The 23,872-nt window shown below is 52.4% G+C and overlaps 10 protein-coding genes across 10 annotated transcripts; 7 read left to right on the top strand and 3 right to left on the bottom strand.

Annotated features, from left to right (window-relative positions):
• Positions 1-24: 24 nt before the first annotated feature.
• GAL7 (galactose-1-phosphate uridyl transferase) lies at positions 25-1,615 on the bottom strand (the record flags this gene model as incomplete). Its single annotated transcript, XM_062881095.1, has 3 exons — positions 1,198-1,615; positions 311-1,143; positions 25-248 (listed from the first exon to the last, which is right to left on the bottom strand). The coding sequence occupies exons 1-3, from the start codon at positions 1,296-1,298 to the stop codon at positions 25-27; spliced, it is 1,158 nt and encodes a 385-aa protein (XP_062729748.1). The 5' UTR covers positions 1,299-1,615.
• Positions 1,616-1,763: 148 nt separating this feature from the next.
• ADA2 (Transcriptional adapter ada2) lies at positions 1,764-4,029 on the top strand (the record flags this gene model as incomplete). The annotated part of the gene is made up of 2 exons (XM_062881094.1): positions 1,764-2,406; positions 2,536-4,029. The coding sequence occupies exons 1-2, from the start codon at positions 2,314-2,316 to the stop codon at positions 4,027-4,029; spliced, it is 1,587 nt and encodes a 528-aa protein (XP_062729747.1). The 5' UTR covers positions 1,764-2,313.
• Positions 4,030-4,675: 646 nt separating this feature from the next.
• QC761_606540 (uncharacterized protein) lies at positions 4,676-5,531 on the top strand (the record flags this gene model as incomplete). Its single annotated transcript, XM_062881093.1, has 2 exons — positions 4,676-4,727; positions 4,966-5,531. The coding sequence occupies 2 exons, from the start codon at positions 4,676-4,678 to the stop codon at positions 5,529-5,531; spliced, it is 618 nt and encodes a 205-aa protein (XP_062729746.1).
• A 1,322-nt stretch (positions 5,532-6,853) lies between these two features.
• On the top strand, positions 6,854-10,108 carry QC761_606530 (uncharacterized protein; the record flags this gene model as incomplete). Its single annotated transcript, XM_062881092.1, has 2 exons — positions 6,854-8,369; positions 8,489-10,108. Exons 1-2 carry the CDS (start codon positions 7,590-7,592, stop codon positions 10,106-10,108), a joined length of 2,400 nt encoding a protein of 799 aa, XP_062729745.1. The 5' UTR covers positions 6,854-7,589.
• Positions 10,109-10,137: 29 nt separating this feature from the next.
• On the bottom strand, positions 10,138-13,408 carry QC761_606520 (uncharacterized protein). Its single transcript, XM_062881091.1, has 2 exons — positions 12,711-13,408; positions 10,138-12,653 (listed from the first exon to the last, which is right to left on the bottom strand). Exons 1-2 carry the CDS (start codon positions 13,372-13,374, stop codon positions 11,098-11,100), a joined length of 2,220 nt encoding a protein of 739 aa, XP_062729744.1. The 5' UTR covers positions 13,375-13,408; the 3' UTR covers positions 10,138-11,097.
• Positions 13,409-13,635: 227 nt separating this feature from the next.
• Positions 13,636-15,119, top strand: QC761_606510 (uncharacterized protein). Its single transcript, XM_062881090.1, has 2 exons — positions 13,636-14,686; positions 14,758-15,119. The coding sequence occupies exons 1-2, from the start codon at positions 14,289-14,291 to the stop codon at positions 14,996-14,998; spliced, it is 639 nt and encodes a 212-aa protein (XP_062729743.1). The 5' UTR covers positions 13,636-14,288; the 3' UTR covers positions 14,999-15,119.
• Positions 15,120-15,136: 17 nt separating this feature from the next.
• QC761_606500 (uncharacterized protein) lies at positions 15,137-16,951 on the bottom strand (the record flags this gene model as incomplete). The annotated part of the gene is made up of 2 exons (XM_062881089.1): positions 15,615-16,951; positions 15,137-15,553 (listed from the first exon to the last, which is right to left on the bottom strand). Exons 1-2 carry the CDS (start codon positions 16,590-16,592, stop codon positions 15,137-15,139), a joined length of 1,395 nt encoding a protein of 464 aa, XP_062729742.1. The 5' UTR covers positions 16,593-16,951.
• A 591-nt stretch (positions 16,952-17,542) lies between these two features.
• Positions 17,543-18,718, top strand: QC761_0095330 (uncharacterized protein; the record flags this gene model as incomplete). The annotated part of the gene is made up of 1 exon (XM_062873016.1): positions 17,543-18,718. One exon carries the CDS (start codon positions 17,543-17,545, stop codon positions 18,716-18,718), a length of 1,176 nt encoding a protein of 391 aa, XP_062729741.1.
• An 840-nt stretch (positions 18,719-19,558) lies between these two features.
• QC761_606490 (uncharacterized protein) lies at positions 19,559-20,659 on the top strand (the record flags this gene model as incomplete). The annotated part of the gene is made up of 1 exon (XM_062881088.1): positions 19,559-20,659. One exon carries the CDS (start codon positions 19,559-19,561, stop codon positions 20,657-20,659), a length of 1,101 nt encoding a protein of 366 aa, XP_062729740.1.
• A 206-nt stretch (positions 20,660-20,865) lies between these two features.
• On the top strand, positions 20,866-22,143 carry QC761_606480 (uncharacterized protein; the record flags this gene model as incomplete). The annotated part of the gene is given in 3 exon segments (XM_062881087.1): positions 20,866-20,914; positions 21,156-21,751; positions 21,763-22,143. 3 exon segments carry the CDS (start codon positions 20,866-20,868, stop codon positions 22,141-22,143), a joined length of 1,026 nt encoding a protein of 341 aa, XP_062729739.1.
• Positions 22,144-23,872: the final 1,729 nt, after the last annotated feature.

The raw sequence follows: 23,872 nt of genomic DNA, 5'->3' as shown, positions 1-23,872 counted from the left end.
TAATACCACCTGTTGTTGCCTTTCTCACTGCAGCGACTTGCGGTACAATTCCCCTCCACAATCCCTCAACTTCGCAGCCGCCTGTTCCGGCGTAATGTCCCTCTGCGGCTCAGCCATAAGCTCATACCCAACCAAAAACTTCTTCACCGTGGCCGACCTCAGCAACGGAGGGTAAAAGTGCATGTGGAACCAGCTCGTCTCCGCCTCCTCTTCCGTGCAATCCAGCGGCGCCTGATGAATGCCAGAACCTATTGTTGAGATGTCAACAGACCTATCCCGTACACACTCACCATCAGGGTAGGAAACTTACTGTAAGGAAAATTCGTCTCAAACAAATTATCGTACCTCCTCGCGACCTCTTGCACCGCCTGCGCAAACTCCAACCGTTCCTTATCATCCAGATCCACCAGCGCCCTCACATGACGCTTGGAGATGATGAGCACCTCAAACGGCCACAGAGCCCACCACGGGCAGACAACAACAAAGGAGTCGTTTTCCCAGACTAGTCTCTCCTTCTTCTCTAGCTCAAGCTTGACGTAATCGTCTAGCAGATGCCGGCCTGTGTCGGACTTGTATTTCCTCATATTAACCAACTCCTTCCCTGGTTCTTCAGGGAGGGTGCTGGTAGTCCAGATCTGGCAGTGAGGATGAGGGTTTGAGCAGCCCATGGCAGCGCCTTTGTTCTCAAATATTTGCATGTTCTTGAGCTGGTGCTTTGGGGGGGTCACTTCGCCGTCCGGGTTCTCTGGAATAGTGGAGAGGACATAGGCGGCTTGGCCATTCAGAGGATGGGAGGGGGAGAGGTGGGAGGCGTAGATACGAGTCCATGTGTTAATTACGGGGACAATTTCCTCGGGGGTCATATCAGCGAGGGTGGCGTCGTGTTTGGCGGAGAAAGTGAGGACGTAGCACCTGCCGGTGACGGGACGGGCTTGGAGGAGGAGGGAGGCAACATCGTCCTTGTTGGTTTCCGGATGGTAGTCTTGCTGGGTTTCCTTGACGGCGGAGTAGTCGTTGACAAAGGCGAAGGTGTTTTTGTAGGGGGGGTTGCTGTCTCCTTGGGCACGTTTGTTGCCGGGGCAGAGGTAGCACTTGGGGTCGTACGAGGGGAGGGTGTTCTTGGAGGGGGTTTCTTGTGCTCCTCTACAAGAACCGTGAGTTGATTGGTCGTCAGGTGTATGAAGAGGGTTCACTTACTGCCATGGCCTCTTAGTCCGGTGAGGGGAGACCAGCAGCCATGATCCGGTGAGGGGGTTGTACCGCCGGTGGGAGATATCGTTGAGCACTTCGTCTGGCATCTTTTAAAGAGGTGAATGTGAATTTCGATGAGGTGAGGTTGATGGAAAGGAATAAGATGCAGTCGAAGCACTACTACTATGCAGGGTCTGGGATGAGAAGAATCGGCGTTTGCATTTGGTTGCTCTCACAGCATCTTGCAGCAAATAACCCCGCGCCCACACTGCTGGGTCACACTTGCCAGTTTGGTGACAGCACGAGGCGGGGTCACTGGATGAGATCGAGTTTTCAGATTCGCAGATTCGGCGCTGTTCCGGCGGTATTAATTAGTGCCGCACTTGTGGCCATTGAGTTTTCATTTTCCGGGAAACATGTTCTGTTGCAGAGAGCTCTACGGGAATAGCTACTCATGCCTTACTGCCCATCATGTCAAGGTCCTGCCTGAGTTACGAAGCATGTGATCATATCAAATTCATACCAGATCGCTGGTCAAGCGACAATGCCGCAGTACTCCCAGCCTACACTCTCGTAATTGTGTATAACGTAAAGATTAACCAGGGCGAACAGCTCTGAAGCAACAATTCGTTCGACGATGTGCGGCTAGCAATGGGTTAGGGTTGTGACATCATCCGCCGACAGCTCGGGGAAGGACAGGCCGAAGCGATGCACAGACCAGCCGGCTGACACATTCCAAGGCCGGCTGATCCTCGGCAGCTTCTCCGCAAAGGTCCGTGTCCCCAAAGTGGCATCGCGCAGCTGCCTTGTCCAGGATTGACCCTCGATCGCAACATCAATGTCCATCACCACACGCGCCCATTCCATCAAATTCGGATCCCTCACCACCAAGAATCATCAAAAGTACGCGTCGCCTCCATCTCTTCTCTGTATGCGCAATCACATTCCCGCTTTCCCGTGGGTTTTCCGCGTGCCTTTTGGCAGTTTTGGGCGTGCTTGATTCATCGATTGTCTTTGCTTGGCCCCTGTCCAATAGTTGTCGCTCCACCAAAAGACAGCTCTCCATCCGCATCCGCATCATTTGCGCCCGCGCCCTCGCCAGCCCGTCTCGTCACACTCACAATGGGTGTCATTCGCAAAAAGATTGCTGCCAGAGGCGGTGAGGGCGGTGTCAAGTATGTTTGCGACGTTTGCTCCGCAGACATCACTTCCACTGTAAGTTATCCAGCTGCCGTTACTACCCCGCGATGGCTGGCTCAAGTCGCATCTCGTCTCCTGTCGGAGCAACTGTGGGGTCGACAACACCACCGTCGAGCACCCTCAAGCTAACAGCTTTCCCGGCAGGTCCGGATACGATGCGCACACAGCGCTTGCAATGAGTACGATCTTTGTGTACAATGCTTCGCCAATGGCTCCTCCAGCGGTTCCCACCAGCCTGCCACCCACCCCTTCCGAGTTATCGAACAGAATTCCTTCCCCATATTCGATCGCGAATGGGGCGCCGACGAAGAACTGCTGCTCCTAGAAGGAGCCGAGATATATGGCTTAGGGTCCTGGGCCGACATTGCCGATCATATTGGTGGCTACCGTAGCAAGGATGAGGTTCGCGACCACTATTACAAGGTATACATCGAGTCCGAAAATTTTCCGCTTCCGAAACGATGCAGCCCTCACGATATGGAACTGGCAAATGAGATTTCGAGAGAAGAGTTCCAGTCTCGCAAGAAGCGCAGGATAGAAGAGCGACGAGAGGCTGCAAAGAATGCCCCAGCTCTGCAACCAAAGACGAAACCCACGGCTAGTGTGCCGTCTTGTCACGAAATCCAGGGGTACATGCCCGGTCGATTGGAGTTCGAGACAGAATATGCCAACGAGGCTGAAGAAGCAGTTCAACTCATGCAATTCGACCCAGGCGATGGCATCAACCCACGCACCGGCGAGCTCGAGCCAGAGATGGAGCTCAAGCTCACAGTTATGGAAATCTACAATTGCAGGTTAACACAGAGAGCCGAACGCAAGAAGGTCATCTTCGAACACAATCTTTTGGATTACCGAGAAAACAGCAAAATAGAAAAGAAGCGGTCCAAGGAAGAGAGGGACCTGATCAACAAGGCGAAGCCTTTCGCGCGCATGATGAACCGGGAAGATTTCGAGAATTTTTGTCAGGGGCTCATTGACGAACTCAACCTACGGCAAGCCATTGCTCAGTTGCAAGAATGGCGAAGCATGCGCATTGGTGACCTCAAGAGCGGCGAGAAGTACGAGCAGGAGAAAGCATTGCGGATTCAGAAGTCGATACCTATGGGATCCATGGACCGAGACCGCCTAGCAGCAAACCAGCGTGGCAAGAACCAGCCACCACCGGAACCACCAAGCGGCGCCGCCCTGCTGGTCGCGCCAGAGCTTCCCATCCGGTCGGCAGCGTCAGTCGGAGGCACAAATGGCGATGCGGTGAATGGCGGGATCAAGATCGAGGGCAAGGAGAACCAGGTCAACGGGAACCACGTCAACGGAGGCAGCATGGTGGTTGCCAATGGCACGCCAGCGAAACAGAAGTTTGTGGCGCAACCGATTCCAGGCATCCAGCCATTGCCGTTATCGCAAGACAACGCGCCTGATCTCCATCTTTTGACACCGGAGGAAGCGAAGCTCTGCGAGACGTTGCGCTTGCAGCCGAAGCCTTATCTGATGATCAAGGAGCAGATTTTGAAGGAGGCCGTCAAGAGCAACGGCAGCTTGAAGAAGAAGCAGGCCAAGGAAATCTGCAGGCTGGATACACAAAAGGGAGGGCGCATCTTTGACTTTATGGTGAATGCTGGATGGGTCATTAAGGCTTGACCTTTCCTTGTTCGTGAATGTACATGACATCTTTATCCTTTTCGTTTCCATGTTAGGGCTGGAGTATTCTGGCGTTTTTGGTTATGAGCGGGATACCACATTGGGCGGACAGCGCGTTTTGGGTGGGATTGTTGAGACTATTCTGTATTTTATTTCGTGCAATCGCAGATGGCACGCAATTGAAGATGTTTTTGGTATCCTTATGGATCATTTTGGAAATGCGCTTCGGTGTGGCGGACGGGATGAGTGATGACAATGCGGCCAAGCCCTTCCTCTCGGACCAACTCGCCCCCGCCCGAAGCGACAGCCCCGAGGACAGCAATGGATGGATGGGTGGTCGCGCATGATGAGGGGGATATCATTGGTCGCGGGTTCTGTCTCAGGGTATTTAAACCATTCTTTTTTCTTCCTCATCCTGTTCTCCTCTTTTTCTTTTTCCCTTTCTCTCGGTGTCGTGGTTCTCGTGAGATCACACTTGTCGGCCGGCTTCAGCTGTCTTGTCTTGTTCGCTTGCTACCCTCTCCATTGCTTGCTCTACTTCTCAGTGTCTGCTCCATCCTTTGCTCATCTTCTTTCTGTTGTACGCAATTGACCTTGACAGTATTGCAGCGTTTTTGTCGTTGTCGCCGCTGTCAACCCGAGCAAAATGGCCGATCACTCCTCCAACACTGTTTACTTGGTCACTGGGGCGAATAGGGGTATTTACTTACCCCTTTTTCTTTGCTGACACTGCCATCTTGGCACATCCCAACCCCGGGTCATCTCCCTCATCTGCCTTTTGCATTACGCTTTACCACTGCCCCATTCCATAACACTTTCACAGTCTCTTTATAGCTCCTCATACCTTTCCTCTGCTCCCCCCCAGTATTTGTCACCCACCACCCACCCACCAATATCAAGCACCACCCAACTAACTAACCTTCCTCCTTTTATCAGGGATCGGCCTCGCCATCGTCAAAGTCCTCTCCGCCCGCCCCAAAACAACCATCATCGCCACAACCCGCTCCTTTTCCACTCCTTCCCCCTTCGATGCTACAACCCCCCACCATCCCACCAGCTGCGCCATCCCTATTCTTCTCGACGACGCAAAAGATGAGATATCATCATCTACCCTACCCTCCCGCCTCCAATCCCTCGGCATCACCCACATCAACACCCTCATCGCAAACGCCGGCTCGGCCACAGGTTTTAAATCAGTCTTTGACACGACAGAGGAAGAGTACCTCGCTGACCTTAATGTCAACACCCTCGGCCCAATCAGATTGTTCAAAGTACTATGGCCGCTGTTGGAGAAGGAAGGGGGGAAGTTTGTCGTGATTGGGAGTTCGGTGGGGAGTATAGGGGGTTTGGTGACACCGGAGGGGGAGGTGGAGGGGGGGATGTTGGTTTGTGGGGGGTATGGGTTGAGTAAATGTGGGGTGGGGTGGTGGGTGATGAAGTTGAGGGCGGAACTTAAGATGCAGCGAAAGGGGGTGGTGGTTGGGGTTGTTCATCCGGGGTGAGTTTTCTGTCAAGTGTTGGGAGTGGGAATGGAGATGCTGATGATGAGTACCTACCTAGGTGGGTGAAAACGGAGATGGGACAGGGGCTGGCGGATGCGGTTGGGTTTGAGGCGGGGCCGCCTTTGGGGGTGGGGGAGAGTGCGAGGGGGGTTGTTGAGCAGGTATGTTACCCTTAGCATCATAGTTGGAGAAGTGCTGACATCAAGGTAGATTGACAAGTTGACGATGGAGAATTCGGGGCAGTTTTGGAGGTGGGATGGGGGTGTTTTGCCTTGGTAGCAAGCTCCAGGCGTTTATACTGGAGATAAGTTGGAAATATCCAGTTCCAAGCGCTTGGTGTTGTGCTCGGGCGACTGTTGAGACTCTTGGTTGCTCGTCAGGGGTTCAGGGGTAGCCCACTAACAGATCCTCGCGTACACTCCACCGAAAATCTGTTAGTGCAGGTTGCCCATCGTTGAGACGTCCTCCGTTGCATGTGGAAGTGTCCAACATTCGACTGTGGTCCGTTGGCCTAATAAAAGATGCCGTTGGTTATCTAAAGTGTTGGGTTCGGTGTTGGTGCTGTGCTCGGTCTGCATCCCTTTACCCGGGCTGCACTATCAACCCGTGTCCGACAGCTATGTTTACCCATCGGGCATACAACTCCGGGGACTCGGTGCCAACAACATCAGACGAAAAAAAGACCCGGCCGGCGTTGGACATTGGATGCCAACCGTCAAACGGGCCCGGGTCAAAAGCTTGTCAACGGGCGACCAATGATTGATTGGCAAGCCATCAATTGGAAGATCACTCATGCATGTGGCTGCGAAACCAGGTCTCACATCCAAGGCGTGCCACCCTATCAATCCTGGGGATCTGCACGTGTTCCGTGGCCCAGTTGACATCATCGTCACCGTATGGGGAGGCGCTCGCTCAGGGTGGTATGGCGGTTAGCCACTGATGCCACTGAATGACGACGACCCTTTGCGCAGCTGCACGGCGAAGGGGGATTCTATCTAGAGATAGAGTGATAGACTACGGGGGAAACTGGGGGGAAAGACGGATGATACGCCTATCGCTAGATGCAGATTGCAGATGCAGCTGCACAGGAGAGGAGCTGAAGAGTGGGGTGAAGTCACGGATAGGTGGGGGAGAACGCGAGGGGGGGGGGGGAAGCGAGGAAGAAAGAGGAGGCTGGCAATGGTATGATTTTGAGTACATACGAACAGAGCAAACATGACTCCAACAGCACGATAAAAGAGTTGAGGTGTTGTAGAAGATACAAAAGTAAAGTCTTGCGATCAGTGGTTTCACGATTGAACTGCCCAAAACGAAGCGAACCCCACAGTTTTGGGCGGGCAGGGGTCAACCGTTCGGTTACCAGGCCAGAAGCCCAGAACCCCAAGCTGGTGGCGCAGAAACCCCACCACCTCAACCCCCCCAGTCTGCGGCCTGCACCTGCCCCCTCTGGTGCAAGCAAGTTTTTGCGCCGGTGTCCCTTGTGCGTCGCTGGGCGTCAAAGGGTCCTCCGTTCCATCATCCCAATCTCTGTTCTCGACCTTCCTGTATCTTGGTGTCTTTTGCGATTTCTTGCATTTTTCGCAGTGTTGTTTGGGTTGTTTCAGTCCCTGAAGCTGCTTGTGTTTTTTTTTTTTTATTTCGTGTGGAGAGCTCCATCTCACTCCCCCCCTGTCGAACAAGGTCGTCGTCATTGCACCAGCAACCGGGAGCGAGACTCGACAGACACCCAGCGCGCGATATCGCTTGCTCTCGCACAACCATCGTCTCAACCTGTTCCCACACCCCGAATCATTCCCCTACGAACACCTTGGCCCGCTCTAGCCCCCTGTGTTGTCAATCGTTTGTATTCCGAGAGCAAATACGAAAAGTTCATGCTGCTTCCTCCATCGCACCTGATAACGCAAACCACCTTTTCGAAACCTCTCTTCCAACCGTAATAGCTGCCGCCGCAGACCAGAGACTGCTCGAGAGACCAGCGATAGAAGAACCCTCGGTATTCGAACCAGGTCAGCGACGGTCGAGTCGCTTGTTGCGCCAACGACCAGCGCAACCCACACCATGGAGCATGCAGCACAGGCGATCGACCATGTGCAACAACTCTACATCCGCGCCGGCGGCGGCGCCGGGCCACCCGCCTCCGAGAGACCCCCCGTGTTCAAGGCGATCGGCATAGGCCTCGCCATTGGCTCCGGCGCCTTTATCGGTACCTCGTTCGTGCTCAAAAAGGTCGGCCTGCTTCGCGCCAACGAAAAGTACAATGAGGTGGCTGGCGAGGGATATGGGTATCTCAAGAACTTTTACTGGTGGGCGGGCATGATCCTGATGATCTTGGGCGAGGGACTCAATTTCGCTGCGTACGCCTTCACCGATGCCATTCTGGTCACCCCTCTGGGAGCCCTGTCGGTCGTCATCACCACCATCTTGTCGGCCATTTTCTTGAAGGAGCGCTTGAGCATGGTCGGCAAGGTTGCTTGTTTTCTGTGTATCGTTGGGTCGGTTGTCATCGTCATGAATGCACCACAAACATCGGCTGTTAAGGACATCCAGGACATGCAAGGCTTCGTCGTACATCCGCTGTTTTTGAGCTATGCGGGCGTCATTATCGTCGGCAGCGCTATTGTCGCATTTTGGCTGGGACCAAAGTATGGCGCCAAGAATATGATGGTGTACATTTCCATCTGCAGTTGGATCGGCGGACTGAGCGTTGTGGCGACGCAGGGCCTGGGAGCCGCCATCATCGCCCAGGCGGGAGGAAAGCCTCAGTTCAACCAGTGGTTTTTGTATGTGCTGTTGGTTTTCGTTATTGCTACGCTCTTGACCGAGATTATTTACCTCAACGTGAGTGCCTCCCTTATATACCCCCTTTTCCAACGACACCGACGGGGCTTTGGTGAAATCCTTTGCAATTCCTTCTTGCCACCGCTGGACCCGACGGGAGTTTTGACACCTTTATGCAGAAAGCGCTCAATTTGTTCAACGCCGCCTTGGTTACCCCCACCTATTATGTCTACTTTACCAGTACCACCATTATCACCTCGGCAATCCTGTTTAGAGGTTTCAATGGCACACCGACATCGATTATCACCGTGGTGATGGGATTCTTGGTTATTTGCTCGGGGGTTGTTCTCCTGCAGCTGTCCAAGTCCGCCAAGGACGTCCCAGACACTGCCGTCTTTGCCGGTGACCTCGACCAAATCCAGACCATTGCCGAGCAGCCCCAGCCCGAAACCGAGCCCAAGGCGGACGCCATTAGAGGCACCGCTGCCATTGTCAGGCGCCTGTCATCCGCGAGACAAAAGATGGAATTGGAGGAGCTCAAACGATTGCACGAGGAGAAGATTCAAGAGAGTCTTGCCCCTGTGAGCGAAAATGGAGCTCCTCTCTACGAATGGGACGGTCTACGAAGAAGGCGCACCGGAACCTTCAGCAGTCACCGCACTCGTCCCGGCACCGGTGTTGGTGCCTCCCCCGCGCCCTCTGGCGCCCCCTTTCTCGCTCCTCCGACACCTCACCCTCCACTCGGCTGGTCACACTTCCCCACCGAGGAGGAGCTCGCCGAGGCCAGTAGACCTGTCTCGCCTGCCCTCTCTAGCATAATGGGCACGATCCGCAGCCGCGCCCGGTCTGCCCTCCTCCCAGGGCACCCCGACTACAAGCCCAGCAACAACCCCTCCACCACAAAGGTGCAAAGCCCAATGCACCCCGTCCAGTTGACCTCGATAGCAGTGCCAGGTCAGGACAATCCCGCTTCTTCCAACAACCCATCAGATGATTTCCTGCACCCACTGGGAGCAGCAAGGCAAACCAGAGCAGGAACGACAGCTAGCGCCTCGAGTTCCAAACGGCGGGTCCAGTTCCCGGAATACAACGAGGCGGAACACCCCCTCCCATCACCACCCACCCCCCCGCCTCACTCTGCAAAGCGCCAGTTTTCCTTTCAAAACATTTTCAAACGCAACCAAGCCCAGTCCATCGACGGGGCGTTGGAGAGTGGCGGCAGCCCGCAGAGAAGCGGGCTCAACTCGAGGGGGTACTCGTCCCCTCAGGTGCGCATCACGGGCGCGACGGAGGAGGAGAGGTTAGGGCTGGTTAAGCCCCATCCTTTGGCCGCTAAGTCGATGCCTGCTCTGCAGATTCAGCGGTTTTCCGAAGAGGATGAGGAAGAGGAGGACAGCGAGGATGAGCAGCAGCATGTGCAGGAGAAGAGACCTTTTGTTGGGGGGGATGGGGGTGATAGGAAGGCGAGGGAGTATGGGCATAGTATCACGCACGGGTATACTAATACTTCCCCTCCGAGGAAGAAGACGGAAAAAGATGTGGAAAAGGATGAGCTGAAGGCTTATGAGGAGAGGAGGCAGAGGTTTAAGGAGCGGAGGAGTATGGAGGGGGAGAAGGAGAGGCCGAGGGAGAGGAGTGGGAGTGGGAGTGGGAGTGGGAGTGGGAGTGGGGGGAGTAGTTCTGGGTCAGGGAGTGGCAAGAAGGGGAGGAGGAGAGGGAGGGCGGATAGTAAACCGCCACCGCAGCCGCCTAATCATAAAAGGACGGGGACGGGAGGGGGAAGCGGGGAGTTTATTTGAGGCTCTGGGGTATGCCCAAAGTGGATTGATGAGGGAAATGACTGTTATGATTATGCGCTTTTTTTTTTTTTGGAAGGGGTTGGACCTGTCACAAAAGGAATGAATCAGTACATATGGGAAGGGCTCTTTTCTGTTTGCAAGCCGGGATGGGAAAGTTTGGGTACCTATCAAAATTGGGTGGGTGTGGGATGGCAAAGTTTGAAAAGCAAGCGAGCATGCATTGTGCAGTTTTGTCTTTTTCTTCTTCTTTTTTGGCAGCTGCTAACACCAGGAAGGGGAATTGTAGGATAGGGACATGATGGATAGAACAAGGACTGGTTTGTTGGCGGTAGAGGCAGACATGGGTAGTAGTGTAGACTAAAGAGAAAGAGTAATGATGAACAAACAACAACAACCAAACAACCTATAACAACACAAAAGAATTTCCCAAAATGATGATGTGCTGAAATTGATTGTAAAGAAAAGAATATAGTCATAAGCCCGGGTATCCATCGCTAATTGCTTTTGCAAAATTGCCTTCCAAGCTCTCTCGTCATCGCAGAAGAGAGAAGACCACCAACCCGCCAGCACCTACCCAGCCAACAGCAACCACCGCACAAGAGCTAGCAAAGAGGAAGAGAAACTCTGCTGCTGTGTTGTGATGGCGAGGGAGATGATAAAGGGTGGATGATCCTCTCTCTTTTTCCTCCTTCTTTCCACCCCTTCTACACATCTTATCTCTTTTCACAATGTCAAACTAGAGTCAAACTCAGCAGGGTCCCTCATGTCCTCATCTCATTCCCCGCGCGATGAAAATCATCCCTCCGTATATATGGTGTCCCAACATCCACTTGCCTTCCATCCAAAAGATTACTCCAAAGCAGTTCTCCTTGTCGTTCCTCATGAACACCATATATAGCCTTCAAAGTCCATCCCCATCTCCAGCACACTTGTTTCACTCCTCGTTACCGAGGCAATCTCTCTTGGTTTCTTTTCTTCCGCTTTGACCATCACCACGCAATCCCCTCCTGACTGGCACTCTGCCTCTTCCTACTCCTACTCTTCTTCTCCTCACCACCCCTCTTCTTCCCCTTCTTCCTCTGCGACGCGCTCTCCTCCACATCCCCACTATACTCCTCCAAAACCGGCTTCTCCCCCTGCTCCCCCTCCAACCCCTCCCCAACAACCACCGCCCCCTCCTCCTTCATCCTCTTCCTTTCTCGTCTAGCCCTGTTCGCCCTCGCCTTCCTGACCACCTCATCATCCATCTTCGCCCTCCACTCACACTCCCCCGCAAACTCGCAATACCCACACTTGAACGCATCCTCCATCTCCACCCCCCTCGGCTCCCTCTCCCCCTTCCACCAAGGCATAGTCTGCGCAAGATACAGATCCAGCGTGCCCGGCTCGACAAAATACGTAGTCGTGGAGATGACCTTCCCCTCATCCTTGTCTATCTCGTCTTCATCTTCTTCCTCAGCAGCAGCCGGTGCCTTCCCCTTGCCTCGATAGCGATATTCCACAGCTACTATCTGTCCGATATCCGATGCTCCATGTGGAAAGGTGACCTGGAGCTCAAACTTCAAAAGCCCTAGCAACGATCGGAGATTGCCGTACTTGAGACCCTTGGGTCGTTTCCCTGCGCCGGGTGACGCCGGGGCAGAGATATAAGCAGAGGATTCCGTCGTGGTGGTTGTCGTGGATGTAGTGGTGGTCCTGGCGCTTTCGGATTCATACCCCCATTCTGACGCCCCTTCCGTTTCGCTTTCTGAATCCCCATTCTCAAACACCTCTTCATGCAGAGCGCCCATTTGAGCCATGAACGAGTCTGAGAAGGGTTCCTCTGGGTTCAAGTTGTACCGGCCAAAGATCTGGAAGTAGTCGAGTTTGTCCGAGGCCATCTCACTGAGAAAACGGTGGTACAGGAACAGCTGGATCAGGGACATGTGAACCTGGGGTTTAGACGGGGGTTTGGGAGTGAGACGAGTCTTGATGTCGGTTATGTAGACTTGCATCATGGTGTCAGCGAGGCGTTGTGAGGCAGTGGTTTGGCTTCCGCGACTGCTGAGAGTCTCCTCTTCTAGTTCGGAATCGGGATTCTCGTAGCTGAGGTAGTCAATGACACCGTTGACCAGGTTGCCGTCTACCATGCCCCAAACCTGCAGTTCCCGGGTTGAGCCAGTATCGCGAAGTGTTCGTAAACCCAAAATGACATTCCACATTTGCAGACCTAAATTGTCCACCTTTTTAGCGATGGTGACTGTAACGGGCTGAAAAACTTCGCGCTCGAGCTTCTCGTGAACCATGGAGCCCTTCTTCATGGCAGGAGTTTGCGTCCTTCTGCCAAACGGAAGTCTCGATAGTGTGTAGTAGTGTTGCAACTCGCACCATAGCCCGGCTGTAAGATCAGTAACAGACAGTGGTTTCTTTGGAAAGGATCGAAACTGGGCGAGGGGCGACGGAACAACGCCATTGAGTCTCTTGACTTCTATCTCGAGCATGTGTTGGGGGTTCTCATCCGACACAGATAACGACGTGTCGCTGACGCCAGCAAGCGCCTGACTCACTAGTCGAGGTGTCTGGTCAGTTAGACAGGCGACAAAGCCGGGGGCAGACAACTCACGGTCCGGGTAGTTGACGTCCGGTATTGTATCCACGGTAGACATGCGCGCTGTCTTGTGCTTGACGTCGAAAGACACACGGCTGCCACTGCTGCGCGGCGCATTCCAGATTCCACTGTCCTGACTGTCACCGCTCTCCCTGCCCACATGCTTAAAATTTGCCGAGCCATGACGATAGGTACGAGGGTTCGTTTCGGGGGTGAGCTGGATGATGTCAAATTTCAAGTCGTTCTCACTGAGGGCGTCGAGCGCTTCATCAACGGCTTGAGAAGCATCGGGTTTGATGCCGCCACTGATGTCCCACCTCGGCTTGACTAGCTGCGATGGCCTCGGTTTATTCTGGGGCACTGTTGGGGGTCTGTAAACCGAAACAACTTCGGGTACGGGCGGATCCCATGATGAAGATGGGGCCTTTGAATCGATTGTGGGTTGGGAGGGCTTGGAGGCCTTGGGTGGGGAGGGCGGTGGTTGTGACGTACGCGGAGCTGGGATCCGCGGTGCGGGCGCTGGAACTTTCGTCGGCGCTGGTTCTGGCGGGGCCGACGTTGGAACCACGGGAGAAATGCGGTCGGCAAGTTCGCAAAGAAGTCTTTCCTCCTCCGGGCTCAGGTTGTAGCCATACTCGCTGCTGTCATCGTCGTCGCTATATGACCTGAGGCTCGACATGACCACGGCTTCAGGACGGCATCGTGTGCTTTTGTGGAAGACGCAGCGCTTCAGTGAGGCTCCCAAAGTTCCACTTGCCCATGCCTGCTCGGCGGTTTCTTCCCCGCACCTTTGCTGGCGGGGCGCGTGGTCACGTGGGTTCGCTGGACTTGGGTTTCATGACTTCCAACCCTAACCCGGTTGAGAAAACATTCCTTCAGACAAGCATGCTCACTACAGAATAATTGGTACAGCAGGTAAGTTAACCCCATATTATACTGTGAACCATGCCTCAAAAGTACATTATTAGGCCCTTAAAATATCTTTTAAGGCTTGTGAACTATCTTTCAAGGCTTATGAACTAGCTTTTAAGACGTATTGTCTATTTTTAAAACGTAAGACGATTATCTTTCGAGGTATGGTTTGTGAGATAATATGGGCTTGACTTACTTTCGACCGCTAATTATTTTGTGGTGAGGGTAGCAAGCTAACCAGCTCGATACCTCGAGCTCAGAGGTTCTTGAGCATCACTGTCCACCATCTCAGCATCATCTAAACGGTATCTTATCCACCATCTGCGCTCCATCCAAATACCTGTCCTCCAAAAAAGTCGTCGCAAAGATGACGCAGCCCTCAGGGGCTTTTTTCAGGCACCACACCAAAAACGAGATGCGAGTTACAGGGGTTCAAAGCCCGCTAACCAAGCGCCACAGGTCTTGTCTCAACAACCCTGGAATCACCCGCGAATCACTCAGCTGAGCCCTCGCACTTGATGCCAGTTTGAACGATGGGGAGGACTCCAGGCAGAATCTCGTTTCTGGTGTTTATATATACCCGTGTTCTCCAACCTCACCCGCATGTCTGATTGACTGCTTCTCCTCAAACCAACCACTGTCCAGCTCTTGTTTGTCTGTCATTTGTAACCCGCTGAAGAAATGTTCCACATCCGCCGCCGCCGTAACGTTCTGCAGGACAACTTGGGCTCCACACCGCCGCCGAACCGGAAACCCACATTGACGTCTTCCGGACCCAACTCCACTTCCGGCCCGGCGGCCGACTGCGAACTGCCTCATCATGATGATTCCGGCGCTCAACCAAAGAGGGGCTTTTCCCAACTGCCACCAGAGATCCATCTGATAATCACACAACATCTCATCTATCCTGATGCCCTATCCCTCAAGCACACCTCTCGCTATTTCTACCGGCTCGTCGATACCGGCGTGAAACTGAAGGTTGATTGGCTCATGGAGAGGAGGAAGCTGCATCTGGAATGCCCGAGTAATCAGCGATGTGATTTGGGGAGTGACTTGCGGTTTTGTAGGGGGAGCGTAAAGTCAGTATCGTCACAATTAGCTCTTACTGGTATCTTCGAGAATAGCCGAGGGCTAACAAGGATATGTTTAGGTTATTGATGCAACGAAGAAGAGAGCATATCGAGTGTGAATCACGACCTGGTTTAGGCTGTCTAATTTACGGCACAGAGACCTGTCCCCATGCGAGGAAGCTCAAGACCAAAATCAAGAGGTGGTTGAGGGGCCCGGTGACGTTGGAGATGAGATGGGTCTTGTTGGTTATTGGTGTTACTTTGCTGCCGTTGATCATAATGGGTTGGGTTTGGTTGATGGAGAGCTTTGTTTGGAATTGACAAGTCATGTTTGGAGTCTGATATGAGCAGGTGTGATCGCCCTGGCTTTACTTTCAATCTGTAATGATAGTATACCCCAGCTACGCAATGAGGATAATGCAAATTTTGCTGTTGACGTTATGAAACCCAATGCCCCTGTCAGCCGTCACCACCATCCCATTGTAGAAAGGATACCTCACTGGTCGTGGTGCTTGATAGTGGCGAATACTGCATTCCTTCGGAATGAGCACTGGCCGAACTGGCCCCATGACCTTCAGGGAAGAGTGGGAAAATAATCGAAGGGTCCCAATCCTGGAGGAAATTAATTGTGCCATCGTTCCCCATATCGAATCCCGGGTCGTGACCTGCGCCAAAGGGTTGTACTAACCCGCCGTCGACCTCTAGGAATGGCGAGAAGTTTTGGAAACCTTCGAACTGGGGGTTATCGAAGCTTTGTGATGATGGCGTTGCGGGAGGTTGACAAATCGATATTTCCATCATGCTAGTGGCGGGTGTCACCGATTTGGTGTAAGCACGAGCGTGGGATTGAATGCCCTTGAGGCCGTTGGACATACACTGTTTAGAAGTCAATATGCCTTGGTTTTTCACAGATTGGGGGTCTGGGAAGAGAACAAACCTGCATTTCAACCACATTCCACTTCTCTTTACACCTTACCGCCAGGGGTTGCCAAATTTCCTTGCGCATACTCATGTACTCCTTGCACACCCTCCCCAGCTTCCTCGTATAGGCGTCATTCTGACCCTTCTTCTTCATGAAGCTTTCGTGTCTCTTTGATGGGAATGTCGACGTAAAGTTGGATGGCGTGCTGGTAACCGGCGTCCCATAATTCTCAGTTGCTGGTGATGTGGGCTCACAGTGGTCGATCTTGCGGACAGCCTCTTTCACCCTCCTCACGAGACTAGACAATGCCGTTGACATCAAGCCTGGGAGCTGCGCTCTGATAGAATCGGCGTCTTCGTCGTATGAATCTTGTTCGTGGGTGACATCAAGAATGATTTCCAATCGGTGTTCACTCCAGAACCCTTGCAACACATCGACAACCTCTTCGATGACGGTCTTCTGATGTGGTGTCGCCGGCGGTGTCCTGGCTTCAAAAAGGATATCCCAAATCTGATACCATATCTCCTTGTCTGACCCACCCAACCGCGCTCGCAACAGCTCCTGCTTTTCAGGCGGAATCGATGTGTTTGGTGGGTCTGTTCTCCCTTTCAAATCTTCCGTACATGTTCGCTGTCGGATGTGATGATCACGTTCCTTGATGTCGGAAAACTTGTGTTGGCAAATCGGGCAGTAAAACGGGAGTTCGTAGTGTTTGCGCATGAGATGCTGCTTGACATCTCGAATTCGTCTAAGCTTGTAGGACATGCAATCCATATGGTGAAAGGGGTCCCGCTTCCAGAATGGACAACTCCACGATATATCGGAAGATCCAGTCCCCGGAGCCTTGTCTTCCTGCTCGAGATATGGAATATCATTGTCCCCGTCTGTGTCGTAGTTCTTGATCTCACATCTGCGTTTGTTTTTGCGATCCTTTGGCCTACCGGTCCGCTCATACGAGAGGTCGGATCTCGCTTTGTTTGCAATCATAGCCATAGACTATTTGGATGAAGCTGTCAGTTAGGGCGGAAAGGAGAGATACGAGAGGCGAGCGCTATACATCGGGGGGCAAAACAAATGGGTTGACTGAGATGTCATGAGAGGGCAGGCATTTGAAATTCCAAATTCGATTTGGCCGGACAAGGCAGACTCTCAACAAATGGGGGTCATGCACTAGTAAGGTCTGTCCTATTGGATGACGCCGTGGCATGCGGCAATTCAGACAAATGTCCAACTTTCCAATTGCCCAGGCACCCCTCCCGACAAAATGATTACCACACCAAAGTAAGTCAACCCATAGGATAGTATAAACCATACCTCATGAAATATTAAATAGGCCCTTAAATATTATTAAAGGCCTATTATCTATCTTTAAAGGCCTCATAAGTATCCTCCAAGGTATAGATAGTCCACGATATGATGTTGGTTAACCTACCTTTGTGTGCCAATTATTTTGTGGTGAGGGTGCCAGGACGACTAGTCGCACAGTTACGTGCCTCATAGGTGCTGTGCTGGCTGGTTCTTGGGGATACACCACATTCACTAATGTAGGTTTTGCGCCAGGTGAACTATAATTTGCTGCAAGCTTGACTGAAAAGAAGCCAAGAGTCTGCAGATAGAGCCAATCAGCCGTGACACTGGCCTAGATCCTGCTTGGAGACACCCACCCCTCATCGCGGGATTTTCGACATTTGTCTGAACTGGGGTATTTGGAAGTATTCGACAGGGTTTGGGGTTTGTTCTCTAAGTTGTTCCGGGCTGACCATTCTGTCAATTCAGCCTTTTGTCCAAAAGGTGTTTACAGCAGATGGCTCACTCAGGATCCTATAGAGATAACACACCGACCCATCGTGTTGGACATAACTTCCATTACTCACATACCCTTCAAGACTTGAAGTTGATTTGACTCATTGATCTGCTCTGGATTTGTACATGCGGCTGCAAACATGTCAGCTCCATTACTGATGCACCCTGCTGAGCCTGCCACCGCCGACAACACCAGGCCAAGGCTAGCTTGTCCCTTCTTCCGTTATGCTCCATGTCGCCATTACGCGTGCGCCAGTTACGAGCTGAAGGGCTTCGAGGCGGTCAAGAAGCACCTCGAGAGGAAACACATCCTGAAGAATCACTGCGCCCGTTGCTTCAGGTCGTTTGAAAGTGAGGATGCAAGAAACAACCACATCGTGAGCGAGCGCTGCTCAATCGCGCTTGGCCGCGACGAAATAACATACGACGAATGGACCACAGCGCAGCGGTGCCCTAGAACGAAGTCCTGTGAAGTGAAGTGGAAGTGGTTGTGGACGACATTCTTCAAGCTCCCAGCACTGCCTCGAGAGCTTGTCTATTTTCAAGATGCTGTCGTGGAGGCCAAAAACGTTTTGATCGACCCTGTTACCATACAGTCAGTTCTCAAGGCGCGACTGCACCTTGATCAACACGAAATTTCATCAGTAGCCGACGAGGTCCGCGAAGCCTTGCTCCGTAAAAATTCCGGTGCAAGACCTTATCGCGTCTGCGACAGCGAGGGTGGCGGTGACAATGGGATACCGACTAACTTGAAAGCCTCGGGGTATGGGTCTATGGGTGTAGGGGCCGCAGAAATGGAAGCAGAGGCCGTTGCTTTTGCCCTTCCACCAGCGCGACACGCATTGCTTCCAGAAGAACCATGTCTCCCAATCATCGGAGAAACTTCTCCTCACCCTGCCGCTGTGGTCAGTCCTGTCACCCCTCTGCCAGCCAGCTTTAGCCTCGGACCGATATCGGTACCTCAACAACCAGCGTCCACCAGCGGCGAGGGCCCTGAAACAAACACCTTCGACGCTTGGCGAACCGTGTGTTTGGTCCCTTGGGCGACCGCGGAGGGGATCTTGGCAAGGTTGATGGAAGACCCGATTTCATGGTTTAAACCGGATGGTCCCAAGTGGAGTGACGTTTACGACCACATCGACCGGGATGCTCTGAGGAAGTTCTGGGCTCTTGGAAACACACCGGCAGTACAGGTTTCGATACCGATCCGGTCCACCCATGTCCAAAGCCTGGCCGCAATAGAATCCGAGCTGTTCGATTTCGAGGTCGCAGGCATCCGGCCTTCATCGTCCACGGATTACATTCCAGAGCTCTGAGGTGAGAAGCATCGGGCCTCGTGGAGGAAAAAGGTTCGGATGTGAAGGTCTTTAAGAGTCAAAAGTCGGGGCATCGGCATTTTTCTGTGATTTGTTAGATGTAGAAACCCTTACCTGTCAGCTGGAAGTAAAGCTAAAAATGTGTGATAACCTTATCTCTTCGTGGGCCAGTGTGTACCGATACGGAACTGTGATTAGTCTCAAGAGAACTCCCTTTTCCGTAGGAAACGGGGGAATGGATTGGCAAATGATGTCCTTGTGGGCGAGTAACAAACAAACTTGTTGAACCTTGACGAGAGTGGGTGCTGAAATATCCGGGAACTAGGCCTATCGTCAAATTGCGAAGTGTGCGGAACGCTTAGAAAATCAGGTAAGTGTTGATGAGTTGACCGCGGGAATTTTATCTAGGCGGAGAGAAACGGTGCTTTTAGGCATTTGGATTTATTTTGGGGCGGCAGCGGGGCAAAATTGCCCCGACCTTGCGAGTTTCACTACTAAACAGGGACGACGGCCCGCACAATTGTGCCAGCACCACTGTGCCAGCTACAGCCGCATACCCGGTGGAACAATATAAGATGGCAGTAGGCACCAAACGGCATAACATGACCCCGTCCCCCTCGCCTAACCTCTCCCAGTCAACAGTCAATGGCCACACGATTAAAACAGCCCGTTGACCCTCCAAAATGAGTCTACCACGCCCCATACAGTCCAACTTCTATTCAGTCTCTATCTGCAGAACAGCTTTAATTGGTCTCAACAAAAACCTGGTGGATACTAGCACCTGGACCACCCTGAGCACAGCATCTTTGGAATATCCAGGATAGAGATCCTCCCAAGATCATGCCACAGCCCGGACGTGGCAGGTCGGTCACGATCGAAAGAAGGGAAAAGACCTCGGCACTGAATCCGTCATCCCGACATCGCGACTCTATACGTCCAGCGATGGGCCGGAAACGCTACCGGCATGAGAGTCATGACGACGTCACCTCAACACACTCTGTCGAGAGCACCGACCTAGAAGATGCCCTCGATAGCGACTGCGGCAGTGTCTCCCCCGGCGAAACAGCCTCATTGTTACAGCCACACTTGCTTAAGAATCTTCAACACCTGGCGTGCCAGTTAGCCGGTCAAACCTTTCCAGTTGTTTCTCAATGGATGGACTCCGCACGCTATATCCCACCCCCTACTATCAGGATCCCACCTCCAAAGCGCTCCAAAACCTCTAGCTCAACACCTCGATCCATACTCATGGAGACATCTGACCCATCCGACCCCTCAACCGTCCTCATCTTTCGAGTTGATGGCTACTACCCTCTACCATGTCCCTTCGCCATCTCCAACCCATCCCATCATGGATTCTGTAATTTACAGCACCACCTCCGCTCCATCTCTGATGTCGTCCAACATCTTATCAAGCACCACCCCAATCCCTTCTACTGCCCTATCTGCAGTCAAACCTTTGCCAATGAGCCCACCTGCGACAGCCACATTCGGGAACGCACCTGCAAGCCTCGCAGCCTTGACATCATCAAGGGCGTTTCCCAGTCTACACTCAGGGAGATCATTAGACGCGACAAACCGCACCTACCTGAAGAAGACCGCTGGCGGAACATTTATAGGATTTTGCTTCCCGGTAACAAGCCCCCTGGAAGGGGGACGGCATATATAAGCCAGGGCTTGCCGTTGGCAGTAGCAATGACGAGGGATTACTGGGAACAACACGGGCGGAGGATACTGGGTGAGTATCTCGCAAAGGTTGGCTCTGATGGGAGTGTACCTCCAACAGGAGATGAGGAGGTCTCGATGCTTTGTGAGATTGCGGAGAGGGAGTTGGTTGAGCTTGTTATTGCGGAGCATGCCCGGAAGAATTGCCAAATCAGTGAGGTGGGTGAGGGGGTGGGTGAGGATAAATGGGTGACTGTGAAGGCTGAGCAAGCCTGATATGATGAAACACATCCGCTTGGGTCAGCATGGAGTTTTTTTTTTTTTATCCACGTTGTTCTACCAATTCAGAATTCTTTCAACACTTGGATGATGTGTACTGAAAACTCACCAACAGAAGCATGGTTGTGAGAGTTATTAGTTTACTGCATAAGCGTCTGACCACAACAAGACTTCACTGCAACTCCAAGTTCCTTCTTCTGGCGATGGCGTCTTGGCTCGCGCTGGAGGCTCTCTTCAGGGTGACTAGCAGGGGTATAACATGATGAGGACGGGTGGCGGTGGCCTCAACAGTTCACCGCTGACTTTCTGAGGATTTAACTAAACCTTCCGAGTCAATGCTTTGCCAGCCATTATCTCTGTTTTATCCTCAGGTTCTTTACCTCTCACAATGCCAGACACCGCCTTCTCCTCCCCCCTCCCCTCCCCCAACATCTCCATCCCCTCGCCCTCCCCTCCCCCAACATCTCCATCCCCTCGCCCAACCTCTCCCCAGCCACCAAATCCATCGATGAACACCCCCCCACCCCTCGGCCCGTCCGCGTCCTCTGCCTCCACGGCTACTCCTCCAACGGCATCCTCCTAGAAAAACACCTCCAACCCATCCGCTCCTGCCTCCCCCAATCCTGGGAGTGGCACTACATCGACGGCGACTACCCCGTCCCGCTCAGCACCTCACCCCCGGGGGAACACTCCTGCCGAAGCTACTACCCAACCCCCGACGCGCACCACATTGACGAGGCGCACTCCCAAGTCCACTTGTACACCCTCCTCAACGGGCTCGGGTACGACATCATCCTCGGCTTCGGCCAAGGCGCCGCGCTAGCGGCCTCAATTCTGTTGCATGAGCAGCGTGATTGGCAGATTGGGGAGTCAGAGTTCAAACTAGGGGTATTTTTCAGCTCTTCGATCCCATACGCGAAGTGTTTGCAGGCGGATTACAACGCGCGGCACGTTTTTGGGATTGAGGGGGAGACTCCTGAGGTGGTGAGGGATCGGACGACGGATGTGCCGGGGGAGATGCTACCGACCGAGGAGCAGAATCGTTTCCGGTGTCAGGAGCATGAGACTGTTTGGGAGGAGGATTTTAATGTTATCAAGAGGTGGATAAGGATGGGGTTGTTTGGAGGGCGGAGACGAGGTTGTGTATGAGTCTTGAGGGGCATGAGGCGTGTAGGGGGGCGAGGAAAACAGATAAGATTGTGGTGGTGGATAAAGGGGAGAGGACGTTTTATCAGATGTTTCATCCTGATGTGGAGAAGGCGAGGATTCAGATCCCGACGGTGCATATACATGGGAGGAATGATCCTTGGAGGGTGCAGGGGAGGGCGTTGATGAGGATGTGTGATGAGGATAAGGTGCAGTATGCGATTCATGAGGGGGGGCATGAGATTCCGGGTTGGGGGGAGGATTTGGATGATGTGGTGGAGGCTATTAGGGAGGGATTGAAGGAGGTGGGGATACCCTTGGAGGATGATGAGTGATGGAGGTTTGCACAAAAGGGGGGGATGTTTGGCTTTGGATTTCTTGCATGCACTCTGAACATCCAGCCTGGCGTTTGATGGATTATTGTTTGGGTCTTGGAGTGAGCGACCCACAGCTATAACACAAGGCTGAGGATAAACGTGGTGAATACAGCGCAGTTTGCAACGGTTACGAAGCATTGACATTGGGTATAAATCATATGGCATATTCTCAAGATCTGGATTTTGTGCCTACCTACACTATTACCTTTCCAACAATTAACCAGGACACCGAAGCTCTCCAGTGTTTCAACCAGTAATTTGCTCTGTGGACTGACTGTGAAAACTTTGGCAACTCGAGTGTTTGAGATTCCTACTACAGGCTTTGTATCCACTTTCAGCAGCATGAGGTCTCACGTTCGTGAGGATGGGACTGTCAGAAGCCTCCATTGGGTGTCTAGACGCACAGGTGAGATATAGAAAAACGCATTGTTAGTTTCCCAAGCGCAATTAGCCTAAAGACTTAACCAGATAATCCTCTTACAATCACTGGGAGTCACTTGGAGCTATTTCAAAGATCCATTGTGGTTAAGTTGCTCGGTGGCTCGGAGCACGGTTGATTCACTCTGCTAGTGAGAATCGATCCTCTTTTCTACAAATTTTATAACAAAGCTCTCTCTCTCTCTCTTAAGAAATCGAAAGTACATACCGCAAGCTTCCCAGCTGGGCCCATCCCAGTCTGCTTCAGCATTTCGCCTTCAAAACCCTTCTCATACTGTGTGTAAAGCACACTATGTGGTAATTTTCTGTGCAGCAAGTTAAACCTGACAGATAAATAGGAGTAACTTCCTGAGTGAAAGCCTATCTAAGATACCTATTTTAGTCTGACTTCCGGTGGCTTGATTTAATAATCTCCCACGTTTCCTTGAGTTTGTTATTAGGAGCCATTGTTAATTATCGCCAAGGCTCTCTTGGTTCTGAGGTCAGTTTCAGAAGTGAGTCACATTAAGGTTGGATAGTTCACTTACAGACTTTTTCATTCGTTAACCCCACCTGGGCACTTTAAACTCTCTTTCACTTGGGTTCATGCCCGGTATCATGAACTATAACTAAAATTGTCACGGCATTGGTACGTGACCTATGGACTGTGCCCGGGCGCGCTAAATTCTGGAGGGCGCAGTGGAAAATGATGATTAGATGGATACGGGTGTCATTTCCTCAAATCGGAGTGTTCACAAAGAAACGTGATGGCCGCTGATAGTTGTTAGAGGGATGCTACAGTAATGAGAGAGAAGCTATTGACGGTCTCAACTGTAAGAGTCTACCCCCTTTTGTCAGAGTCCTCAGCAAAACATTGCCCGCCACAAAGCACCATTTGCCACCATCGGTGGCCTTCAATAACACTGATGTATATGAAGCGGAGCAGGAGCACCACTGTCAACACGAGCAACTGTGTTAGTAGGTGTTAATCACCTGGCTCAGCATCGTCTGATTTCCAGGTAGGTTGCCAAATACTTTCGGCCGAGGAATGTGAGGCTTTTACACAGGTTCAATTTTCGGATGGTATAGATTCTCAATGGCATTCGCCCATGTGTTGAATCTTCCTGTGGGTTTGTGGTGTGGTTGGCGCCCCTGATATCATTAAGGTTCTGAAAAGGTTCAAAAGCCTGTAGGACGCTGTGTGGCATCCCAAGGTTTGATAGATCGGGCAATACGAGGAGTTTGAGGTCGCGGCTTTCCAGGTGACCTT

Source organism: Podospora bellae-mahoneyi, chromosome 6 (assembly GCF_035222275.1).
Source record: "Podospora bellae-mahoneyi strain CBS 112042 chromosome 6, whole genome shotgun sequence".
Classification (NCBI taxonomy): Eukaryota; Fungi; Ascomycota; class Sordariomycetes; order Sordariales; family Podosporaceae; genus Podospora; species Podospora bellae-mahoneyi.
Note: the sequence above shows the minus strand (reverse complement) of the source record. Positions and strands in the feature narration are given on the sequence as shown.